The sequence below is a fragment of the Corvus hawaiiensis genome, chromosome 30, assembly GCF_020740725.1.
Source record: "Corvus hawaiiensis isolate bCorHaw1 chromosome 30, bCorHaw1.pri.cur, whole genome shotgun sequence".
NCBI lineage: Eukaryota > Metazoa > Chordata > Aves > Passeriformes > Corvidae > Corvus > Corvus hawaiiensis.
In genome coordinates, this window is record NC_063242.1 from 1326558 (window position 1) to 1353651 (window position 27094).

The following is a 27094-nucleotide window of genomic DNA, read 5'->3' on the forward strand; positions in this document are numbered from 1 at the left end:
AGCAGGAGATCCCATTAGAAGTGAGGAAATTTTTAAGTTACTCTTGGACACTTAAACAGAGTCTAGATATTGATAATCCAGTGTGAGCTGGTTCATGTACAGAACCACATTTTTAGCTGATGCCATTACCACAAGTGGAAAGTTAAAACATGTAATTTAGTATCTCCAAAGTTACTACTTACAGTTTTTTTTATCACCTTTCTTTCCAGTAACAAAAGGTAACTCTTTATCCCATGTGCCAAGTCTTTTATTTGGAAACGGAATGCATAAAACCATGACTTGAACAGGAAAGTCCTGCTCATTTTAAAGACTTAAAATGTTCTAATTTTATATGCTTTATGACTATTGTATAGGATATCATGAGGTCAGTGTCAAGAAATGCAAGACAGAAGACCAGTACACTCACAGTATGTAAAGGTGCAAGAGCAATTTTTCAACAGCTGTGCACAAAAATGGGCAATGAAACATCAAAAATACCCAAATATGATATTCTGGACTTTGAGAAGCTACTCTAGACGAACCAATGACTTCATTGTTTTGAAATGGCACAAAAAGGGAACGTGCTATATGCATTCTTTATATCAGGAAAACTTTTCACATACATTTAACTTAATGTGAAATACTAGTTTGCTTAACAGCAAAGAGCTCATTCCAAACAAATTCAAAACAGGTACAAGATACAGCAAATGCAACCCCAGTTTTGCATAGACTTACTTGGGTGTGTTTAATGCTAAAATCAATAATCTGTAGTTACAATTAACAGCATAAAGAGACTTTAACATGAACAGGAGATAAATATTCACTTCAAGACTCCTTTCCATTGCCAGCAGTGTGTAAGGAGGACTTCAGTATAGGAAAAACTAGTCTGTGGCAAAATACAATAGGCAGGCATATTTCCATATCTTTTTGGGACCCAAATATTTATATGTTCAGACTTTTGCAGTACAGAACTGGATAAAATCCAGTTCACAAAGTAGTTGCAGACCACAGGAACTGACCTGTGTTTTTCAAAGTTATTCAGTGAATATTTTCAATTCATGACAAATTGAGGTTAAACAGCCTTGCACAAAGAGCATGCAATTTAATAAACTTAAGTATCATTATTTGTAAACTTACTGACCAAAGCAAAACTAGAATTGGAAACTACAATTCTGCCTTTTGGATTTTTATAATTGTATTTTATTTGCTGCTGAAAGGAATGCACTCCATATTTCCCTTACTGTTACTAAGAAACTTGCTTTTAGAAATCTTTACAAAGATTTTAAATTTAAATTTTTTCTAACCATTTTTAAAAGTTGCTTCTAGATATAGCTGTGGAGTTTGGATTTTGGTATAATAATTCAACCTGATTATTTTTACAAATTTGAAAGAAACAGATCAAAATACTTCCCTCAATGATTCCATTCCCATGGAATTTTCGATTATATGAGAGGTACGAATTATTCTTTACCAGGCTATTTTTTTTTCTCTGTATCTGTGTAGTTTGTTGAACCTCTACTTGAGCAAAACAATTCCATTTGAATGATGTGTGTTTCATCTAAAAAACAGGATGGGGCAAGGAGGGAGAGGTGAAAAGACTGAGGAATTATTCCCTTTGAAACATGACAGAATTGGCCTAGTAGGTCACTGCAGTACCAAATGATGAAGAATTTAAGAAGCGTTGAAGAGACTTTCCCAGCACATAACAATGATTTGCATTACATGAACACCTGGTATGCCAAGAAATCAGGTCTGTCAACAATGCAGAAGGATTTCTATAAACTTGCATACATATTGAAAGAAATCATGTTACAGTTTTTTTCACACCTTCATTCAATTTAAGGAAACCGAAACCCTCTGCCATATTGCGGGCCAAGAACATGGCGGAATTTGAAGTTTAACAACACCATTTGCTTTATCCTATATTTCAAACAATATATTTTTTTAGCTCTGAATTCACAATTTCTACAATTTCTAACTCCATTATCACATTATCAAATGAGAATGATTGGTAATTAGCATATAATCCAATATTATACCTTTTATTTTTAACAGCCTCCAGTTTGGCAATAATTCTTGATTCTGCTGTTAACACAGTGTCTTGTTTTTTCAGTTTTCATAGCCTAGTGGCACAGGCACCACAGTTTCAGTTCGTGAGTTGTCTTAAAAACACAGATTTGGATCTTAATTACAATGGTCAGGATGCTTAGGTTTTCACTGAAGAGAAGCTGAAATGAAGGAAGTTTATATAATGTCATCTGGCAGACAGTAGACCTTGTGAGGACAGAAGAGGGTCTTGAAAGAGGCGGGTATCAAAACTAGATTTTGGCAATATAGAAGATGTATTGTCCATGTAGTTCTGTCATAAGCTTTAAAAATACTCTTATTAAATAAGTTTTTCCTTCCTTAAGACCAGGTAATACACAAAGCGAGTAAGAGTCCAGGGGTCAGAATCTTCTTCAGTTCTTAGTTATTCTCTATGAGCTTTTTTTTTTTGACTTTTCTTCGTAAGATTCTCCATACTCATTTACTCTGCTCTTATCCACAGGATAAAGCCTGGCAGAAAAAACCCAAATCATTAGTTACATTACAGTCTCCTATCTGAAGGAATTAAGTAGTTCTGTCATGCTTAATTTTAAAAGTTAATTTCTTTGTCATCATATTCTCTATTCCCACTTGTGGCAAACCCCAACATTTTTAAAGATTTGTACAGACATATCAGCTTCTTCACAATATGACTTAACCAGTTGTCTCATAACAGGACCTCTTAAGAGATGTATTAGCTCCCCTAAAGCTTAGCTGGAGTCTTTTCTCAAGCAATCCAGGATACCTCTCAAACTTGAAACCAGTGCCCAGCCCCTATCAGAAGCTGCTGACCTCTTAACTTCTACAAAAATAGCTCAGAAGGGGACCAATTTCACTACATTTTGGTGCAATTATATAAACCCCAAAATGAAGTCTGCAGTTAGTATTAATGATTAGTTAGATGTACATATCTGTATTCTGGTAGAATGTGAACTTGGCTTAGAATTCTTGTTTGCTCCACATAAAAATGTTTCTTCTTGGCAGTAAGAATACACTTTCTGTAGCTTCACTATGAACAGTATTTCATAAGTACTGCATATAACTTTCTTCCCCATCTGATTTTAGTTACTTGAAGAATCTGAAACTAGACAGACACTTAACTTACAAGAGAACCTGGTAAACTGTGTTTGCAAACTAGATAAACAGAAAAGCGGAGCAGGGCAGTCCCCAATCAGGTAACAGCCTTTACTACTGCCCAGCAGAGCAACTTGGGAGAGCATGCCTAGGACACTGAGCACATGGAGATGTGGCCCTCAGCAAGGGTTAGAAGCCCAGAACTCTTAAGTGGTTTTGTGAACAAAAGCTTAGGATTTTCTCTCCTTCCCCTTACCTCAGGTATTTATGTCTCAGGTTTGATTTGTGGTTGGTTTTTGGTTTGTGGGGTTTTTTTTTGGTTGATTGTTTTTTTGGTTTTGTTTTTGCTTGTTTGGTTTTTGTTTGTTTGTTTTTTGGTTGGTTGGGTTTTTTTGTTGGTTTTGTTGTTTTTTTCTTTTTTTTTGTAACTTTCAAAATCTGGTGAAAAGAAGGCTGTTTTGGGGAGGGAAAAGGGGTTACTGACAAAAATTCTGAGTACTGTGAGAAGAGGAATTTTTTGACTACTCAGTATCATGTCCAGGATTACTGTCAGTTATGGGAAAATGTTTCTGTCCCTCTTACTTGTATTGAGATCTCCTTTGCAGGGTGCCCTGCTCACCATTCCTTTCACTAGGCATATACATAGCTATCATTATCCAGACCATACTATACTATACATTATTACAGTATAAAACTTCAAGTCTATCCCAATCTATAGTTCTTTACAACAACAGGACAGAACCATCTAATAGCATTGTAAAAACTGTAATGAACATTAAAGGAAGTCATACCATCTTTGGTAGAGATAGACCAGGAACACAACATCATCTCTAAAGCACGCCAGCCTATGAGATGTTGGCATAGTGATGATAAAAGCAAATATATCATCAATAAAGGTGTTGAATGCCTACAAATTAAAGAAAAGTATGCTTCAGTTGGCTGTCAAGAAAGGAAGTTATCAGTCATACAAAGTTACAAGCTTCCTATGTTTTTCTGCAGGAACACAGACTTCTTCCATATTTATAACAACACTTAGAGGTTATGCTGCAAAACTAATTAATGCAAACTTTAAAATGCATTCTTTTAATGAAGACCATGCTGTCTACTACAGACCACAAGTTACAAGTAAAAAGGAAGTAGGACTGCTTCAGGTAAGTTAGAGTATTTTTATGGGAGGGGAAAAACACAGACTCAGTTTCAGAGAAATCTTCAAAAGAAACTGGAAAAACCCCCACACTTTTGTTCATTCATTACTCAAATGACAAGACTTACAAAATGTCACTTCACTTTCGTTTTCTGCAGAAATTTGTGTAAAATTTGTTCATTTATTGCTCTTAAGAAGATTAACTTGATAGCCTTGGAAAGACTTCAAAATGTTTTCAGTGCTTTTCTGGAAGTAACCATATCTTGAATAAGGGATGGATAATTTTCTGTATCACTTCCAATCAATTAGACATACTATAGGCTCTATTTCTGCAGCAATAATGAAAGGTAAATTAACAGAAATGCAACTCCTCTGGATCTGGCTCTCACCTAGAGGGAGGCTGCATGCATCAACTACAGTGCACCAGCTCTAGTGCTCATATGTTGCAATAAAATGTTCCAAATCACTAAAAACCATCAGGAAACAAATTCAGCAAAGAATATGCACAGTTGGGTTAACAAACTGAGTCAGTAATGTGGCTCCCTGCAGTTTTAGCAAGCTGTACATTAATCCATACTATAAGAAGGGGGGCAAGTGATATAAGCACAGGATTTACTCTACAAAATCAACCAATGTTTATATGATGGAACAAAACACCAGCAGAAAATGAGGGTGTTGGACAAGAGAGAGTTCTGATTAGTTACAACAGAAGAGCTCTTTCTGTCAGGTCAAAGCAAACCCATCGATCTGAAGTGACTGAGGAATACAGATGGAACTTTTCAACCCTATGAAAAGGTTTGTCATGGAGCAAAAATAAAAACTTTGGCAAGCTGGAAAAGACAGCCTTTCCAAGTCAATACTCAAGTGAGTGATCCTACAATGACGAAGGGAAGAAAAAGCTAAATGCTCCATCCTTCAGGCACACAGGCAGTCTTCATAGGCCACTGCAAGTGAGTGCACCAAGGCAGCCCATCCAATAGTGTTTTGACTGGGTCATTTTTTTTGAGATTATCTCACTTCTCACTTGAAGGTACTCCTCATAAAGGTATGAAGGGCATAAACGTTAAACCCACAGAAACTGAAAAGTAAGAGGTCAAATTAAGGAAAAATGATCACAGATGAGCCCTCAGACTCTTCCTTTCGCTTGAAGTGCAAAAGAGAGCAAGCAACTTTAAATATCCATTAAAAAAAGTCAATTACTCCCTCCAAAGCTCACAAAGTTAAACATAATTGAAAACAAAATAGACTTCTTTCTCCATATACACAAGCTTTTGTTGTGGGTAGCCTAAATGCTACCATAAATGCTAACCATAAATGCTCTGTAGAAAACGCTGTTCAGCAAGGTTGTACTGCTTAAAAGGTTACTTGCTTGAATAACCTCCCTTTGTTGTTTATTTAACTGCTGATGTCTCGGCTCAGTTATTATCTCTGGTGAAGCAGAATTGAGAAATTATTTCACTAACACACCTTCTGCTCCCTCCTCTTAAGAAACATGCTGATTTGCCTAGTGTATGCCCGAAATACTGTTTATTGTTATTTTTGTCCCTATTTCCACATCAAAGACTGTTTATCTGCTATTCTACTACCAGCTACATTTCAATCTGTTTTCCTAGATGCACCCTGTTTCCTTAAAACATTAAGGCAGCAGAAAGTTAGACTGTTGCTATAGGCTCATAGAGATGGAAAAGCCTTTAAAGTCTCTTTAGATGTATACATTTTAGGTTTTTTGTCCCAAATCTTCTATTCAGAACTGGATACCATTTCTTGAGCAGTTTTTAAACTGCTCCTTTTAACTGTTCTGGAGAATTGTAATATAGCAGCACAAAGGAAAAATAAAAGCATTTATGAGTAGAAGCACAAGTAAAAAGGGTACATGTTGATGGCATCAGGGTCTTGATCATCCCAGCACATCCAGCCAGGGTTTCTCAGGACACAACAATCAGGAAAACAAAGTACAGTACAAAAATCCTAATGACTGAGATTGGTGGGAAATGATAGAGTAAAAACACTACCAGCTCTTTACGGGTACAAGAACAAAACTAGCATATAGTTGCCATTGAGGCAGAACATAGGAGACATGGGAACTTAACAGTGGATGTCCCTTGTTATCCATATCAGCACAAGGAATCCTGACTGGGACACTGGGGTCTATCATCTTGGTGTTTGAATACTACACAAACCACTTGGACACACAAGTGGGTGCTTGTGGATACACAGCCATCAAAGGGTTAGTGAGCTGATTTTGTTTTTAAATAAACTCACCTTCCCCTCCAAGGTCTGCTACTGAGCTTGACTGCAGCACCGCATTATTTCCTACCAGGGCAATCTAGGCAGTGGGGACACCACAGTGCAGTCCCTCTTTCCCCATGGAACAACTCCCCTCATACTGGGTTTGCCCAGAAGCTCACAATTACCACCCTAGCACAGAACAGTGTGTACATTACTTCAGTCTCTGGTAGCTCCTGGAACTTGCCAAAATAAGGTCTTCAACCATCCCTAACTGTTTCTTGAGAACTATCCCTTGTCAGTGATGCATTGACATCTTCTTAAAATAATGCATTTAACTGAGACGGACAAATTTATCTGCAGGACCAACATCTGCACTCATGCAAGACAGCTGACAGTACAAAAAGCAGTATTATCATAAAAACTAGGATGCAAGTATTCTCATTATATGAAAGTCATTATGAAAAATGAAAGTCAGTGGGTTTTTTTGGTTTTTTTTAAGGACAGCTGCAAACAAGTTTAGTTCTTAAAAAAAACGTACACCATCCTTCAGCTACTTCTTATTAGGCTGCTTTTTACAGAAAATAATTTTCAAAAGGACTGCACCCAACTTTAAACTAGAGCTCTACTTACTTTGTATGTGAAAGCCTTCCATGGTAAGTGTGCAACAGATTTCATCTAGAAATAAAAAATATCAAATTGTAATAAAGTCTGCAAGAAGAGACTAGGAAAGTAGACTTTTATCACATTTCAATCTTACCTTGTAGTTTACAAATAGTTGGGGCAGCATAAACAGGAATCCAAAAGCATACACTCCTGAAGAGAAAGTATGGAAAAAAAACCAAATGCACAGATGTACATCACACATAATTAATGATTTGCACTTATTTTTTCCTGAAGAGAGAAGATGCATCTAATTCTTTTGTTCACTTTGAATTGATTCTTCTCCCTTTTTCAATCACTGTGATAGTTTAATAATAAGTTATTGCTCTGTATTACATGGATCCAAATGACAGCAGTTAATATTCTGCTTTTGAGTCTGGCCTTCATTTGAAGAAATAGGAATAGAAAAAAGAACAGAAGGGACTCACCATTGACAAAACTGTTAATCAACCAGGAGTACCAGCTGCAAATAAAGAAGAGAGTAGAGTTATATTTCTCTTCAGCCAAAATTATAACACATCCTATACACGACTGTATGCTGACTACTCCAAGAAATGGCTACGTTACAAATTACTTCATGCAAGAACTAAATACCTCACATCTTCCTTGGATTAGGAGGGGCTCCATAGAAGGTACTTTAAGCAAAGGGTATTTATCAGTCCATACAAGAAGTTTCGAGAGGTTTATCACCTGTTTTTATACTTTTACAGACTATTCTAAGACTTCTGTGTCAATAATCAGATAACTAATATGAGATAATACTGTGCACTGAACCCTGACTGTATTAAAGCCTGCAAAGGTAACACTGTATTCTAAATATTAGAGACACACACAGTATATAAATATACTGTGCCACTCAATATGGCACAGTAAGGACTTGTCAGATTTCAAACAACAAATACCATTCAGTGCAAACCATGACAGTAGGTACTTAAAAAAAAAAGGTAAATACAAGGAATCTACGTTTTTCCCTCCTTACATCTAATAACCCTCCCAGATGTTCAATGGAGCATAGTCTTAACAAAACAATGGCAGTACTACAGGCAGTGATTGAATTCCATACTTCTGCTTCCAATCTTGAGAACAGCTAATAACTGTCATGCTCTGGTTACATCATTTAAAATTAAACTTGCACTGTTGTGTTACTAACACATTAATAGCAACATTACCGTTGTAGTAGTATTTCCGTAATCCACAAGCATTTAAAGAATTAATCAGAAAATATCTCCAAGATTAAAGGATAATCTACTGCCTCGATTACTTGTTGTCACATTTCCTTCCTGATTTAACAATGGCAAGACTTCTGTATTCTATTATATGAATTGTTTTCACTTCCTTAAGCTGCAGCTCATAAAACACCTGGAATATAGTATTTTTGAATACTAAAAAAATTCAAGAATTTTGTCAGAAAAGAAGAATTTTAAAATGCTGCATATTTGTTAGCTGCTTACTAAGGCAAAAACCTTTTGAAAAAAACCTGCTTTTCAAATAGCCCAGAAATTGCCCCAGTTTCTAGTATGAGTGTTATGGCTCATGTGTGCAGCAACAGCTTAAAATAACATTACAAAGAACTACTACTGCTTGTTTTCTCCCATCCCATCTGGGCCTAAGAACTATAAAAAAAATGCCTACATGGCCATCACCATGCTTATGTTTACAGACTTTTCCTACAACAAAGTCTCATGGCTGCACACTTGCTTGCATCTCTCTAACACAAAATGAACTAGCTGTTTTGAGTGCAAGGGGACAAGGGTCTCACTTGTTCATCAAGCATTGTGTGTCCAGCTCTTGCTGAAGTACTACTATGGTGCAGGAAGTCCATGGCTCTAAAGGAATAAAGAGCCCTTTCTCAAAAATGCTTTTGCTTGCTTGCCATCCTAGCTATCGTGTTTAGGAGCAGAGGAGCCTCTTGTTCAAAGAAAATAATTTTGTCAAAGTTTTTGCTTCTCTCCACTATTGGACAGGTTCAACCACTGAATTTCTTTCATCTCTCCTATCACCAACTGGTTCTCTGAGCATCAATGGCAGCTTTCTTCCTCTTCTTCTGATTGACAGCTTGATCATGTATGCAAGCTACTGAGTTCTATACTAAAGTAATATCAGGTTACTTGTAAAATACAACAGCCTGTTGCTTACAGGATGTTAAAAAACCATCTAGACTCTTCAGCTTTAGATAGACAGAACAAGGAAGTTTCCAGTTCCTGACTTATGAATCAAACTAAAACAACCAATTTCCATAACCATGTAGAAAAAATGGGGAATGTTTCAATTCCATATAAGATAATTTATAGAGTTACAGTACCTTTTGTATTTGACATTCAGCAAGGAGTAACCTGCACCTCCAATACACAGTGGATAGAGCAAATATGACAAGTATTTCATAGCCTAACAGACAAGGAAAATAAGTTTGTTAGTTCACATTTTATATACAGCAGATTTTTCTTGGCATTAAATAGAAGACAGCGACATAATTTTTCCCTGAGAATCTTCGTCTATTCCCAATTGTCTGCTATCATTTCCACTATGCTTCCAGTTCTAGTGGTGGTGGTGAAAATTCCAAAGCCCAGTTCAGACAAGCAATCACCTTAGAGCATAGGCACTAAGGGACAGCACAAAGATCATGTCTAAAAGTAACTCCCTACTTAACACCAATGCTGTCACCTATGCCTAAGTCCTTTCACAAATCAGGAACCACATGAACTTTCCTTCAGTAAAAGTAAGAAGTACAAATAACAAGCACAAATATCAGCTTTCAAATTTGTGAGTGACCTCTCTTCATCTAAGTCACTTGCAATTCTGCTTCTCAGAGCAAGGCTTCAACCAGATTCAACAACCAAAAGGATTATTTTGCGGTTTCCTTTTGTAAATTATCAGAATGAATCTTCACTACCTGATCATCTACACAATGATGATCAACTTGACAACTGTGAGAACATGGAAAATACATTTGTAGAAAAAAAGAGCAAAACAAGTCAATCAACAGGTCACATATACAGACTTTGTAGATCCAAAGACATAGAATTCCCTCTTACCTGGGCATCATATTCCTCTGTTTTCTTTTCAGAGTCATTGTATGCACCAAACTGCAATAGATACAAAAACCATAATGAAGTCAGAACACAGAGGGAAAGCATTTGCTGTCCAACCCCCTGCATTAAGCAGGTAACAAAGCTTTTGTAAGCTTCTATGTAGGAGAGTCATACATTGTCCTGTGCAGCCTTCTAAATACAGGCAAAAAGATTAACCTTTCACCTCATATTTTACACCAAATTTCCAGGCTTCTTTGCTTAGAAAAATGCTGTTGAGACAGCAAAATTCACAAAGCAAAAGCAAAGCCAAGTAGCTAAAAATGTCAGATAAAGGAAGCATTTATTACAAACTATAATCATGGAGAGGTCGGTTATGGATTAACTCCACATGTCCAGAAATTCTGCCTGCTTAAACACAGTTCCTTGATTACTGACATAGGAACAAGCAGAGCCATCAGTCGCTCCAGACACCTAGATTTCAAGCAGCACAAAACCCCAGCACTTCTTGTGAAGAAAACACTGAAGATTAGACAACTGTTTCTCCTACCAACAACATAAACTTTCAATGTAGACTGAACTTTGCCACTGCATGTTCTGTAGTCTCAGCACTTCATTTTTATCTAGAAGAATCATTAGGTTCATGAAAAAGCCAGTTTCTTATTTCAAAACATGATGTCACTTAAGAGTTGCCTTTCCAACACAGTGGCAGCAGCACAGTCCCACCTATTAAGATTTAACAGGACTGACAGAGAAGTTCTGAAGTTTCTTGCACCATAAATATACACAAATAGCTGCTTTTTCTAAAGAACTCAAAGAAAGTAACAGGTTTGAAAATGCTCATCCTGCTATTGGATTAAGCCATTCATAAAGAGATGTACACAGGAAACTTCTGTAATTTTTAAGAAGTCTTGACTTCACTAAAAGTCAAGTTACACAGTGACCTGGAAACAGATGGATGATTCAAGAGTGTAATCGTTAACAGGGCAATGTCTACTATACCTGAAATTTGGGTCTCAAACCTTGCCATCTGATTGTCATTTTCAAGGCTTTCTTCACTTTCCAGAGCTGTGATTAGCAAAAACAAAATGTGCACATAAAAGATTATACAAAGGAACATCAGGATTCAGATAATTAGAATCAAGATCCCAGAACACCTATTTTAAGCACCCATTGCATAAATCAGTAGCAGCCTGATTGCAGCACACACTGCCTGTGTCTACACAAACCAAATGCTGTGTCATCAAACAAGTACAACGTTGTGAGCCTGTACTATTAAGTCTCTTTATCAGATGATGTACTTTAAGTGAAGTAATTTAGTCCTTCCACGATATCTGGACTGCAGTGCCTAGGTGAGGTTAGCACCAACATGCCCCCCAGGTCAGGCATTTAGAAAATTCCCCAGTAGTCACCTGCCAAGCAAGTTTTTACATGCCCTCGATGAAGGTGCCTCAGAACTCCTGATTAGGTTGGTGCTTACATGGCCATTACCTTTCAGTAGTGGACTACAAGCAAAAATCAGTGAATCCACTGAATTATTTGGTTAATTACTGTACAGCTGTAACAGCTTGACCCTAATGTAAACCAAAAGTTTCAGTTCACCTGAAAATTTACTCACGTACCCACATTGCTATACAGATTCGACACCTTAGGCAATGCAGCACCCCAGGAGAGCTACAGCCCATGAAGCTTTTTGTGGACAAGGTTTATTTGTTTAACTTTAGATAAACCAATATTCTCTTACTCACCATATATTCCAAACAAAAAAAAAAAAGGGGAATAGGGTAAAGACGATCCTTTACTGTTATCTCTGATGCAAGTAAGAAAATTCTTACAGCATCAATGTCACTATTAGTACTGCATGAGAAACAGGAGTTAAGAACAAGCTGTGAAGAAGTTCTTCCTAGCAAATTCCTCTGAGATGTACTGTCCATATGATTACTGTCACTTTGAGACAACTGTGCTACCTGCAACCCACTGACTAGACGAGGACTTGCGGAATCATGCACACAGGCAGCAGCCTCCTCCTTTTCCTCCTTCCCCAATCACCTCAGTCCTGACACTGTCTGTGGGCACACAGCCTGCTCTTCCACAATGCTTCCATGCAGGCTTGTTGACATGGTTGTACTTGCTTGGCCAGGAGTGAGGCCTACCAGATGATGTGATAGGTGGAACCTCAGCATCACTCTGCGTTTGGTTTCTACAGTATCCGCTGGACCATCCCAGAAAAACTGGTACTTCCAGTTTAGTTATTTGATCAAGGGACATAATCTCCTCTGCCACTGACAGCCAAGGACATGCAAGCTACAGCAAAATTTTCCAGGAACAAGTTTAGCATTCTTTTTTTACTGTAAACTATGGATGTTGCTGCAAATACTGGTATCTGGTGCTACAGCTTTAAGAACTCACCTCAATCACTGCACCAACGCCTGCGGGGATCAGTACCAATAAACTTGTTTGTTCATCCAAAAGGAAAAGAAATATTACCACAGTACTAAAGCACCGCCAAAGCACTAGACAGGAAAAATGAAAATGGAAGGCTTATTAATATTTAAATGAACAGCTGAGATGACAGAAGACTGATGACCTATTTAGTGTAATTCTGTCTTACACAGTTTAAGCATGAAGTTATTCTGATATACTTCTGATATACATATTCTGATATACTTCTTGATATATCTAGTGGTCCTAGAAACAGCCAGTGGTCTCCAGACAAATAGGGAACAAAAACATTTTATGCAATCTTTATCACAGGAGCTGAAAGAAAATTGGAACATTTAATGAACGCTTCTGTACTTCAGCTATTCAGCAATGTCTCAGTACTATTAGGAACTACATGGACATGATTCGTGTCACTAGGAAGCCGAAAGGCTGTGAGACAATATAATGTCACTCTTTGAAACTCATTTATTGTTTATAAATGTTAAGTCTTTTCAATTTGACTTTACTGAGTTTTGAAACTGGCAATTGACTCTTATTTCTGAAACTCCATGGACCGTTTTGAATTATTATGAACTTTCTGGCATACACATGCCAACAGCAGTACAACTGCTTTAGAAAAACAAATGCACTCTCATAAAAATGATACATGCATTTTCTACATGAGAAAAACATGTTGATCATCACAAATTTTTTTTTCCCCCTGGTACAGATAGTCCTTACATGTTTTAATCCATCTGTCAATATGACAGAATTAGGGATAGTCTCAGAGGTCAAGTGACTCCAGGTTTATAATTTTGCTTTATAATCAAAATTGGAAAAAATCTATTGGAAAAACCTCCATCTGTTTCTAGGAAGGCTTGGCAGGATGCCAGATCACTAGGTTTCTCTCATCTTTCTGATAAACAAATCAAATCAACCCTCCCATGCTCTCCCCCTCCCCCACCCCAGGAGCCTCTATTGCTCCTGTTTACATCAGAGCCCAAATCAAGCAAGAGATTACACTACAGCACTTTCCACCCACAAGTATTTTGGAACCTGTAGTTATCTAGAAGGAACACAAGGGACTCGTAGAACAGCATTATCCATGAAAGCACATTCTCTCCACCCACAGAACAACTTCTGGTCTTCATTCTTTTGTCAAAGTACTTCTCTGTTCCTTCAGTAAGGAAAACGTGGTAACTGACTCAATATTAATTCCCAATTCCAAGACAGTCAAACCTCAGAAGTGAAACAAGTGCTCAAGAGATACCTGAGCACAGAACTAACAAAGTTAGAACCATCTAACTGTGCAGACTGCTAGCCATCACTTCTTTGTACACAAAACCATCTCATTTTGCTATCTCTGTGAACCTACAAAGTGTCAACTTAGAGCAAGACTGAAAACACACATCATAAAATAGACAGCGTATAGACAACACTTTGCATTCTAGTCCATACCTGCTTTTGTTGACATCCCAATCATGCTCCTCTTTTTCTTCCAAAAACTGATGTCATTTTTAAATGCAAGGAAATCAAAGAGAAGCTGCAAATAGGAAGAAACATACTCATTTGCTTGAAACATGCACTAATTAGAGACTGAAAATGTTAACAATGCATTCAACATGGCATTAAAAACCCCCATTTTAGAAGCTACAGAAAAGAAAATTAAGATCCACAAATAAAAGCTAAAAAGAAAAGCTGTTTCATAAGCCCATCCTCTAAAAGCAGTACAAAATGACAGGATGAGTTTCAAATACTGCTACCATTGCAATGCTGTACAAATCACCATCCTGTAAAGAAAGTCAGGGACCCAGTACAGGGTAACTCATCACAGAGGGTGAAGAACGAGGACCCTGAGGAACCACACACCTCCTTGAGGGACCACGGAAAGGCACACTAAATTAGACCGAAAATGCTCTGCATTGGACTGATAGTCAATTTAGGTTTGGATAATACCAAAGCTTTAAAAAAAAAAATCATACAATATAGCAAGCCAGGTTTCCTCTGTCAATCTGTACTTCCAGGACCTTTTAGAATTCAATTTATTTGTAGGAAGCTTTCTTATTTTCTTCAGTATTTTCATTCTGCATATTTTTCAGTATTTCCTTTAAGCATGCAGTGTCTTAAAAAAATTCGAACACAGATTCCAAAAATTCTTGCATCCATGGATTTTAATGAGAAAGTTTTCAGTTGTTTTTGTGGAATTTGTTTGTTTGTTTATGGGAAGGGGTTGTTGAGGTTTTTTTAAAATTATTTGAGAAAATGATCACAAAAGAAAAACGTATCAGAAAAGCTTGTCCCAGTCTACAGATACTTTGCAACCTGATAAATAGAGTGGAAAAATTAAATTAATATGTCACAGAAGTCTAAGGCTTTCCAATCAAATTAACTGTATGTAATGTAAATATAAAGACACATAACATTCCAGGCAAGTTCTTATCTTTCCCAGAGTATGGGAATTATGTTGAGTGTAATTGCAGATTACAAAAATGTTCAGTGTCTAAAATCAAGATTCCGATTTAAGCCAATGCTAAGAAAGAGACAAACAACAACAACAACAAACCATGAGTGCTCCACACTTTACAGTAACATTTTTGAAAGGAATTTATTTCAGCTGATCTAAATTTCTGCAGGGATTAGAAGTAAGAGACTAAGACCCTAGTACAGGTGTTCCAGCTATGCCACTGCAGTGGTAAACCTTGTGAGAAGTCAACACAATTTAAACCCATGTTGACAGGCATATTAATTCTAGGGACTTTGGTTCAACTACAATGTAAAAAAGTGATAATGAAGGTAACGTTTCATATTTCAGTCAAAACTGTTAGTTTCTATATAATTATCTCAAATTTCTGCCTTATTTAAGTTTTTCATATTAATTCTGTACTGGAAATAGAGTTGACTTGTACCAGAAAATGGCTCCATTGCTCTAGTGAAATTGCTATTTTCAAGAATAACTCTTAATAAATAAAACAGCTGAAAGCCAGACACACCCCCCTCCTTTTTTTTTTTTCGTATTATGTACTTCCTAAAACCTAAAACCACTTACATGGAATGCTGCTACGAAGAATGTCAAAGCCAGAAAGTACAAGTTAGTATCAACAAAAATTCCTTTTACTTCATCTGCATCCTTTTCTGAAAACCCTATGAAAAAGAACAAGTCACTGTGCAAGAAGTACCAGACAGTTCATTGCTGTTATGCTCAAGTCCAATATGAAAGGAATCTTACGTCACCTGCACAAGTTTTTTTAAGGAATCATAAATCCAAAACATGATGGAAGCTTTACTGGTAAAATCCTAATCTACCTGTATTTTGGCAAGATATATGGCTTGCCATAAACAAAACCCATCAGTTACAAGCTTTTAACTTATATAATTACAATGTGGTTTGTAATGTGCCTTTAACATGTTGAGTAATTACAACCTAAGCTGAACACCTGACAGACAAATGGCAAGACACAGGAAATCATTTTGGCCTGAGTGAGAAGTAAAAAAAAAAGTTTTTCAAATTGACCTCTGAACTTTAGTTTGATAGATAAGAAGAGTGAGCTCCACATCAAAAGTTGAAAAATGAGAAAAAGGACTACACTGTAAAGCACAACAAAAGTCAGTGAGAAATATGGTCACAGATGCAATATTATGATTGAAGTCCACAGTTCTCAGAAAATACACAATGCTGTGTTTATGGCAATGGTGCTTGAGTTCAGCACCAGCTTACTTTGCCATCACAGCAAGAACGTGGCCATTTTCAAGTGATTTTGGAATTTTGCTACTCATCTAAGGTGACTGCTCCAGAAATTACTCCAACAGGAAATTTTCAAACCTTATGTTTCACTACCTATACACTTATGGGGAACAAGCAGCATCTTAGACAGGCTTTTTTTCCAGGCAGAGGAGATAGTCCTGGGATGAGAGGTCTTGCTATCTGTGCCTTTCACAAGACAACTGAGGCATGGAACATGAAAATTTCAATTCTGAGGATGCTTACAAAAAAATTATGGAGAAGTGATGGTGGACAAAGGCCCTACACAAACTCTGAGCAAGCAATTACTTGATTATTTCAAGACCATTATGTTTAGCAGACATACTTGTAGCTTCAATATACATTAGCCTGAGCTAAGGAGAAGCAGTTGGATTTTACTTAGGATGGCCTGCCTGTATTTCACCGCAGATATATGGCTACAGTGAGCAGCTGTATATAAACCTTGTATCAAAGCCTAGGTACCACTGATCCAACTTTTCTGTTCCATGGATCAATAGGGGAAACCCATGATGAAAATGCTCTTCTTGATTATGTCCTCTTATGCTGTTACAGAGTACTATTCAAATAAAATTCATTTTAAAAATGATTAATTCACCTCTGTATTCTTGTTCCCTACCACATGTCAACATGTATTTTTATATTTAACTTAAGGTGAAACAACACAAGATTTGTAGCATTAAACCTCTTCACCAGCTATCCAGAAAAAGAAGTGTCATCTATGTATATAAAAGAAACAAACTGAGGGGTTAGGTTGTGGTTTCTTGGCTTGAAGTCATTAAAGGTAAGCGTACCAAATTGCTGGAGGGAGTACACAGCATCCTGCATGTGGATCCAAAATCGGAGTTTTCCAAGAGATATTTTGTCATATGACACTGTAAGAGGTAGCTCTGTTGTTGAACGATTTATAACCTGCATTTCAAAAAGACATAGTTTCATTTTAATAGCAGAAAAATGGCAAGAATTACTTCCATTCATTTTTTATTAAATAAAGTGATTGTATCACACTATAGTTTAATCACACAATTTTAAGAACTCAGATTGTTTTTTAAAGGGATTAAGATCTTAGACTTCTATACCATGCTTGAAGTCTTTGCGTTTTTTCCAAGAAATGTTTAAATTAGCAGCTTGTTCTGTTCAAGTTCCTATAGCAACCTCACTGTTCTTGTATATAAATGCCTCGGAGATGGCAGCATAAAGTGGGGAAAGTGTGCTTAAGATAATTCTTTTGACAGCTCTTCTCTGAATGTACACACTGTGATCACCTCAACTAGAATATTATAAAAAAACCCCCCAAAACTCAGCCAACAAATAAATTGTAGCCCAAAAGCCACAGTCAGAAGTTTACTACATTGAGGCTGATTTTGAGAGAAATTGAAAGGATAGGGAAGCAAGATGATGCCACTAGCTCAGACTAGTGAAAACACCACAGCTAAAGCTAAGTAAGATAACTTTGGGATCTGGGGTATCACAAAAACTTTCTTCCTGCCCCCCAAAGAATAAATTTCAGCTAATCCTACTCTATCATCTATGCGTTACTTAAGCTGGAAAAAAGAAGTCTTAAATTGCCTCAGCTCCTTCTGCATGACAGTTGTCCATATCCACCTCTCAAACAGGTTTAAAAAAAAAAAAAAGAAAAAACCCCTTGTCCTCTCAGATGTTAGAATACTCAGCAGCTACCTCAGTACAAGTTCAGGCAGTATGTTTTACATTTCCAAGGATAGCTCAGGACTACAGATGAGCAGACACTTTGCAAGAATTCAAGACCTACTGCTCCAGGCTCCTAATTACTCCCAATCATAACTCCCATCTCAGACCTGCTACTCTACACTGCATCTCTTTCTACAGTAATTAGTTAGCTGACACCTAACTGAGGTGAATGGACTTCTTCTGATTCTTGTGACACAGAACATAGTTTTAGGCTCCCCACTTATCAGTCAGATGTGAACTGAGGGCTACGTTTGTTCTCCCATTCGTTCTTTCCTCCAGTAAGTACAAACAAATCTCAATCTCACCACCCTCCCAAGACCCTTTAAGCTTTTCAGACAGTGGCAGAACATGCAGGCAAATGAGGGTGAGGAAGGGAAGCTGAGAAAGTTTTATGAATACAGCAGATAGAAAAGCTTGAGAAACTAGAACAGTGTCAGGGATCTCTGGACTGAACAGAACAGAAAAACAAGTGTCGTTAGAGCCAACTGTAGAGAACGCTGGGAAGATTCTACAACTGTTTACCAAAAACTATATAAACATCTTCCAGACTGCTTCTCCTTTTCAAAGGATCCCTGTAATTCAATTAGTCTCATTTCAATTTCTCAGTCTATCAAAGACAGCATCAACATATATGGGAGAAAGGGAAAATAAATTTTACCTGTGGAGGATGAACAAGCAACAGAAATTTTGCAACTGCTTGGGTAAGCAGCACGTGGCAAGTGCACTCTCCACAAAGAACTACTAGGGTGGAGTTAGGGGTAGCGTAGAGAGAAAATTGGATTGCAATAGAAGACAGAGATGGAAATTCTAAAATCAAGTTAAGATTAAAAGAATGAATTCTTTCTCAACATTCAGCTAAAAGCCCACAAGTGGTGCCTCACAACCTCGATGTGTGACGGCTGCTAAGCCTTTGAAAGCAAGGAATGACCGAATCCCTGCAATACAACCTACTCTTGCAGTATGGCATCAGAGCATCACACGTTACCTCTAGCACTCTACTTAATCAATACTACAAAACAGTGTGCAAACACTGCAAATAAGTTCAGTGGTATGAATTTTAAAATGATCTCTTTATTAAATTCTGTGCAATCCCCAAAACCCCAGCATTGGCAAGCACATTTAAGAACATGAGGAACATGATCTCTACACTGCAGTACTTACCACAGAAGGCCTACATCTTGATCAAAATCAGAGTCAGTTGACAATCTATACAGCCCAGCACAAGCAGGAAAAATGCATCTTTAGCTCCATGATTTTAGGTCAGGCATAGAAAACAGACACTGTCTGTGCCCCTACTTACAGCAAATGTTAACCTGGCTCCATCAAAGCTGCACCACCTTCTTTCCTTACTCTTTCCTGCTCTTCACTTACCCCTCATTCTCTCACAGAATGTTTACTACAGGACCACTCTTGCTGCAGGGCTTAAGAGCCATTAGACCAGTCACTACTGAGATATCACATAAACCACTGCTGAAGGGAAAGTTGGCTGCTCTTAGTGGAATAGCCTTTGCAGCACTTCCCAGGATCTTTAATGACTTTCTGAGGCAGTGAGTTACAACAGCATTAACTGTGACATGCATGACAACTGCAGGAATGTCATTAGTAACATGAGAATGCTGAATTTATTTGTGAACAGGGTACATGACTTGACCAGTTATTAGTTCACATGAATGTACTGAACTGGACTGGATGAGCTGTGATAAAACTTAAAACAAAGGACTACGACCACTAATAGAGATATTACAAACGTGTATCTAAAGAAATACTGGACAAAACTATCTGCTATCAAGACTTGTAACAAATGTTCACAAGTTTATTTTGTTGTACAAATTTGGGGTGGAAGGGACGCAAGTTTGTAAAGATTCTCCTGAACACCAAGTAACAAAATTCTTGGTCTGAGCGAAAGTAATGAACTGGATAGACAATTTAGAAAGTTTATGGGAAGTTGACATCTACCAAGGCTTCCATCTAGAAGATGGAGAATCCAGACGTGCTCATTTAACAGTTTTGTGACATTCCCCAAGACTGCTGTTCTCAGTAACTCCAATAAACAAACTCCACTCAGTGCAACTGAAAAGAACTGCAAAGCTTAACTAAGAGCTGCTAAGATCAACATGATTTAGATATAGGTGACTGCCATGTGTAACCTATAGCAAAGGAACTGCACGATTTCCTACAAGAGAAGAGTTGGGCAAAAACTGAATACAGAAATTCTACTTAAATTTATAATTTTTTTTTTTTTAACTGCTGGAGTGACTGAACATTAAAGCAAGTTGCCCATATAGGCTGTGGCCTCTCCATCCTTAGATATAACCAAAACTCAACTGGAAAAGGTCGTGAGCAACTCACTCTATGGGATCCTACTCTGAGAAGGGGCATTGGACTAGCAATCTCCAAAAATCTCATCCAACTTCACCCTTCTGTAGTTCCATTACTGAAGTTTCAAAGTCCAGATTTATTTGAGAGCACAAAATCATTGGACATACTGTTAACTCCAAGCTTTCAGGTGCTCAAGTTACTCTAACATGACAGAGAGCAGCACCAAGAAATTTAACCGCAAGTGAATTTTGAAGAGGTAAGAGAATAGCTACTGACTTCTCTCAAGTGTAGCTCCACTATCAGCTGTGGATATGTCAATATGCTTATTTCCCTTGAAGGTATGAGAAGCTACTCTGGGGTGCTAACAGAGCTTCTTCATCTTCGGGAGTCAAACTTCTGAGGAGACGGCTCCTGCTGCCGCTGGTGCTACCATGACATCCTCCATATCCACCCAAAAGGCAGAAGCCACGGAATCCAAACATCTTTGGTGGAATAGAAGACAACACTTGACAGATACTTCTGCCAGACAGAAGTCTCAAAACACATATCCAGCTTCTGCAGTTACCACAGTAATCACATTAAGTTAAATGGTCATTGAGTCCTTTTGTGCGTTTATACTTTTTCATTACAGCAAGCAACCTATGAGAAAATCTTAATTAAAACAACATTGAAGATAACTGTTAAAACTTTTAAATGTAATTAAAGGTATTCTATTACTCACCATCAAATCTTTCACTCTGTTGCTTAGCTGATCAATAAATAATATTGGAAGGTAATGCACTGTCTTCCCCAACTGAACCCTAGGATGTTTAAACATGGATTTTATGACTGTAGTGATCTAAAAAGAAAACTACTTTTATTCAAATTAGCACTCATTCATCACTTTCAGATCTACCCATGTAATTTCCCACCATCTTGTCAGGCACATTTTCTTTTAACACACAGCAAGAAACTAGCCACTAGCCTAGAATCAATCTTTCATTGAAAGATATCTGTACTGAAATATTTTGTTTGTTTTTACTCTTCTGTAGAAGGACAGAATAAGCAAATAAAAATACAAATGAGATTGGTTGTGATGATGCTGAAGCTTTTGCACGACCAAGGGAAATTTAGAAGTCTGTGGAAGAGAAACATGCCAAAGTTTACTGCCACATATTTTTATCCTTCATCACAAATATCCCCCTCCTACTGTGACCATGACACCTCTCCACCATCTCCCCCACTCCTCTGTGCCCAGCAGGACATCAGTCACATGCTCTAGCCCACATGGGACCATGAATGTGATGGCTGATGCACAAATGGGAAGGCCAGATACTACTGCAGGGAGCATACAAGGAGCAGAAATCTTCTCTGCCATCTACACAAGCTCTCATTTGGATTGCTCGACCACCTCACCAACCTGCACGAATCCAGTTAAAACTTCCTAGCCTTGAAGCCCTCTATCGAATTGATTACTGTAAAGTTATTAGCAAATTATGATCTACATGCAATTGCTTTGTCAGTATCTTAGAGAAGTATTTAGCCCAATGCCCTAACAGACACAAATTCTTAATGTCTTCACTAAAAAGGCAGTCATCTACACTGTGATGTTCTCGGTAGAAATCTAAGTAGCATAATGGAGACTTTTAAATGCTGAAAGTTGAATTTTAGCTGTCAACAAAAGAAGGAAGTCTCTATGCATGCTAAGAAAGACTGCATAATAAACACATAATGTGCAAGAGTAACACAGAAAAGTACTAAATTGAGGTTCAGAAATAGTGCTTGGTTATCTAACTGAAGTGATTTCTATGTAATCACTATGATTAAAGCTATTGTTAGTGATATTGCAGCAGGTTGTTCCATATCCAAACTGTTTTCCTGTATAATGCAATAACAAAACAGCACCAATGCAAATCAACCAGAAAACATGTCCTCGTTCATCAACCCCACTCCAACAACCCCTTCTTGCTGTCTCGGGTCTATTTTATGAGTTACTAAGTTTATCTCTTCTCCTGGGAAGCTATCCCAGAACCCCAGGGTCTGCTGGTAAACCAACTACTTCTGGATTTAAGTAGAGAAAGGCATTAACATACAGCTGCACAAGCCTATACAGCACTACTTATATGCTTGATACTGGAAGCGATTGAAGTAGCTGTGAGTAGAAGCTACTGCCTGCACCTAGTGGCCTAAAAACCCATCCCTGCTTGTTAGTATTTTCTTGAGGAAAATGACATAATGTAGGAACACACAGTGTCAAAGTAAAATAAAGCCAATCATAAAGGGAGAAAAAAGTTATCACAGGAGATCAGCCATGCCTCTTCAGCATTTCCAGTTTGTACAGGTAACTCGTAGATGAAGGATAATTGGAAAGGGTCAAGGGATGGCAATTGCTCTGAAGGCCAGAAGGACAACTGGAGAACAAATGGGTTTCAAGCCTGCTGTAGCATTTTACCTGTATCTTCGTAGTGCTGCTTTGCCTTACTATGATAACTCCACACACAGAAAGTATTCTAAACTCTGAGCTGCCCAGGAACCAGGCGTCCCCAGTAAGGTTTTCTAGAACATAATACTTTAGTAGCAATTTGTCACTACGAAAATGCAAGCATTTTTGTCTCTAGGTGCCCACTTAAATGTAAAATACGAAAGAAGGTCAGGGAGGATTTTAGAAGAAATGTGCCATAAGTTTATAATAACATATCTGACAAAATTAAGTCATTGACTTACATTTTCATGTAACGGTGAACGTCAGCAGGGAGGGATGAACCATCAAACACAAAATCTTCCACCATGACATTTAAGGTTAGTCTTGACCTCCAGTGAGAGACAGGTTCATCCAGGGCATTGGTCTGTTTTTCTGCTTCAATTTGCTTTAAAAAAAGAATAAAAATACATACTGCTAACCAACACAAAATTTTGAACAGGGTAATAATCTAAGTCACAGAATCCAGGGAGTCATTAACTATAATAAAAATCAGAAGCCCACTAAGAAACACTTTACCGTAATTTTGACCAGATCAAGTATTTTGCTCAAATACAAAATAATGGATTATAAAGGCCCACCACAATCTGACACTGAAAAACTTCAGTGTCCATTCACAGCCTTGTTCATCAAGAAGGAATATTCACCTAATTAATCTTCATACCTTAGGAATGTGGATACTAATAAGAAAAAATCACTTTGAAAACAGGACTGTACAGTAATCAGATGTAACTCCAAAACAGTCCAAAGGATGTGAATGATCCTCCAAACATTACCTGTTTGTCTTCATATCTTATTCTGCTATTTTACAACAGCAAAGCATATTATTTCACATTAATTCAATTCACTATAGAAAGGGGCACCATGCTGTTACAGAGCAATACAGTATTTCTACAAAAAGCAATGAATCCTTGAAGCAATTATTGTTAACTAGGGAAGTACTTTAATAACTAGTCAGTGTTTTAAAGTGCTCTGCCTCTGCTCTGCTGAATAGTCTGCTATTAGCATGATGATCAAGAAGAGGATTTTTTTTTTTTTCCCATTGTATCATCACTAGTTTAAAGATGCAAGCACAGCAATTACTAACACTAGAAGTGTCTATAAAAGAAATTACTTATTTTGCAGATGTCATTCTATAGATGGAACACACACCTACCTGTGTGGCTGATTCACCAGTGAGCAAATTAATCTCTTCTGGTTTGGGGACCATGTATGTGGTCAGAGGGCTTACTATATGCACCTGCTTACCATCATGCCATGGCAAAATGCCAGCATGATGAAGAAATACAAATGCATATAATGTGCCATTATTTCGGGTTTTCTTTGGTACAGAGACATTCACTGTCCTAAAATACAAAATAAATACATTATGAGATGACATAGCACATGCTGAAATATTTAGCTATTACTAAACATTTGGGTTGCCTGGAACACAACAATTACTTCTGGCTGACATGTTCCATGGCTGGATAGGGTCATTTTTTATACTCCAGTACCTATCACAATATTGTCTCATTTGTATTTTTATTTGCATTTCCAAAGTTTTACTATCATCTTAAGATAGTTTAATCTTTGTCCACTTCATAATTTACTGCCCTAGATAACACAAGACTGCATCATCTTTTGTTGCTTTTCTTTACTGATAGGTCACAGGGCCAAAATATGACAGCACTTGTAAAAAACAGCCTCCCATGTGCTAAATATGTATCACAGACCATATACATGATACAAAGTTTAAAAAGAAAATCACAAAGTTTTGCCATGCACTTTGCATTAATAAAATATCTTCTCAGCTATGGCACATCAAGCACAGAACTCTAAACTGGAGCCCCAAACCATGAAGTCACTCCCCTTGTACTAGCCAAGAAATCATCCTACTTGCACCCTTGCATAATGCCTCCTCTATTCCTGTAGTCTTGCTCAGCTTATTCTGCTCTGAATACTTTCCACGGCTTAGCAGACCCTGTCAGTAAAACAATTCTTATAAGGTCTGCCAGAGATGAAGTTTAATATGACCTAAACTGCAACCAACAAGTTCTTTAATCATAGAAAACACAGAAAGTGAAAGAACCTGGGAGACTGCAGTAAGAGAGTGAGAGAGTGAGGCAATTATTTTAGAAAAACAAACAAACAAAAAGTGAGGCAAACAACAAAACAAGTGAACAAAACAAGTAGTTCCAGTCAATTTAATTGTACAAAGCGCCTATGTAGACGGCACTGTTACACTAAAAAATTTCTCTAAGGGCACAATCTTGGCACCTCTATCTGTTCAGAAGATGCCCAAACCCTAAATTATCAGAAAGAAAGGTTTTCTTGTGTGACTATTAGCAGAGAAACAGTTATGGAACAGCATGTTGATGAAACACAGGAAAGGAGAACATGGTCTGACATCCAAGTCCTGTTCCAAGTCTGAAGCCACAGCAGTTAAGAACAAAACATAACATGTGTAGCCAGTGTCCTACCTATGTGATTAGAGTCAAGTCTTAAGCATTCCCAGGCACATTTGTCTTTAGATTTTCTCAATGGAAGGAAATTTTTACTATTATAAGCAAGGCACACTTCTGCAAAATGTTTGCCTATATGGCTGAAAACAGCACGCTGACCCAAGCTAACCAATAGGGAAATCTACCTTGCTTCATGCATACTTCTGTCCATGTAACTCCTAGCTAGGATGCACACTTCAGAATTAAACAAAGAACTCTGATACCTTGGATACTACTGGTTCAGATCCTTACCTTTCAAATTTGGACTCAATATCAAAATCCTCCACATTCAAAACGAGATCTATATTACTCTCAGCACCAATGCTTGACCGTGTGGTAGTATACACGCTTAACTGAAACCAAAACACAGCACAGAGAAATCAGAGTTTGGAAATAAATTCATGCATCACTACGTTTAGAGTACAGGTCTGTCTTACATCTTCACTAATTCCCCCAGGTGCAGGAAGGCTGTATACGCAGCAAAAGAAAATAGTGTACTCAAAAAAGTCTTTCAGCTCCTTTTACGGGCAGAAACACAGCCCCTAAATAAATTTTAATGCGATGACCTGTTCTGGAAGTTGAAGGAAGTGAAGCCATTTCACAGAATCAGAGAATTGTCAGGGCTGGAAAGGATCTCAGGAGATCGTCTTGTCCAACTCCCCTGCCAAGGCAGGTTCACTTAGAGCAGGTAACACAGAACACATTTAGGTGTGCTCAGAATGTCTCCAGAGAGGGAGACTCCACTATCTCCCTGGGCAGCCTGTTCCAGGTGCTCTGCCACCCTCAACATAAGGAAGTTCTTCCTCACATTGAAGTGGAACTTCTTCTGTTTTAGTTTATGGCCATGACTCCTCATTCTGTCGCCACTTAAAAAAGTCTGGCACCACTTAAGAGTCTGGCACCATCCCCTTGGCTCCCGTCCTTCGAGGTATTCACATAAATTAATAAGATTCCTTCTCAGTCTTCTTTAGACTAAACAGGCCCAGCATTACTTCCGCAAGGCTGCTCTAACCAGGATGTGTATGACAGCAGATATACGAAATCAATAAAGACACCCGAAGCCAAGTCCTACCCGTGCACCAGCCAAGGGCGCTCTCCACAAGGCCCAGCACTACGAGAGGGCGTGGGAGCGGCTGGCCCGGGGGGGGAGCAGGGACAGCGGGCAGAAGCGGGGGCAGAGGGCACGCACAGGGACGGAGTGCAGGGGGCAGGGACAGGGGTGCTGCCGAGGAGCCCGAGACTTGGGCGGTGCGCCGGGGGGCCGAGGGCCGTCCCCGCCCCGCTCACCTGCAGCTTGGGCCTCCGCGCCAAGTAGGGCCAAACGCATCCCCCGGCCGCGCCGGCCGCGCCGTCCGCCGCCGCCGGGCAGGGCCGCGTGTAGACGATGCCGTACATGACCCAGCAGGTGTGCGCCACGTACACGGCGAACACGCCCACCACCAGGCTGGTGAAGGAGCTGCGGCTCAGCATGCTGACAGTGCCGATGGCGATGGCGGCGGCCGCCCCCGCGCCCGCGCCCCGCCGCAGCCCCGCTCGGGATCCGCCGCCGCCGCTCGCGCATCCCCCACGCGCCGCCCGCCCCGCCCCGCCCCGCCGGCCCGTCCGTCACTTCCGGCGGGCGCGGGGGGCCCCGCTCCCCCCCCCCCCCCCCCCCCCCTCGCTCCCCGGCAGCCGGGGCCGGGAGCCGCGCGCGCCCCGCGGGGACGGAACCGCCCCGCCCGCGGCGCGCGCGTTACGGTGCGGCGGCGG

The 27094-nt window shown here is 38.8% G+C and overlaps 1 protein-coding gene across 1 annotated transcript; it reads right to left on the reverse strand.

The window, feature by feature from the left end:
• Nucleotides 1-229: 229 nt before the first annotated feature.
• CLPTM1L (CLPTM1 like) lies at nt 230-26878 on the reverse strand. Its single transcript, XM_048289455.1, has 17 exons — nt 26633-26878; nt 25598-25698; nt 24019-24208; nt 23108-23250; nt 21126-21204; nt 17170-17287; nt 15665-15759; nt 14077-14161; nt 12607-12710; nt 11200-11265; nt 10204-10254; nt 9474-9556; nt 7600-7634; nt 7269-7324; nt 7142-7186; nt 3930-4045; nt 230-2535 (listed from the first exon to the last, which is right to left on the reverse strand). Exons 1-17 carry the CDS (start codon nt 26813-26815, stop codon nt 2457-2459), a joined length of 1629 nt encoding a protein of 542 aa, XP_048145412.1. The 5' UTR covers nt 26816-26878; the 3' UTR covers nt 230-2456.
• Between the last annotated feature and the right edge of the window lie 216 nt (nt 26879-27094).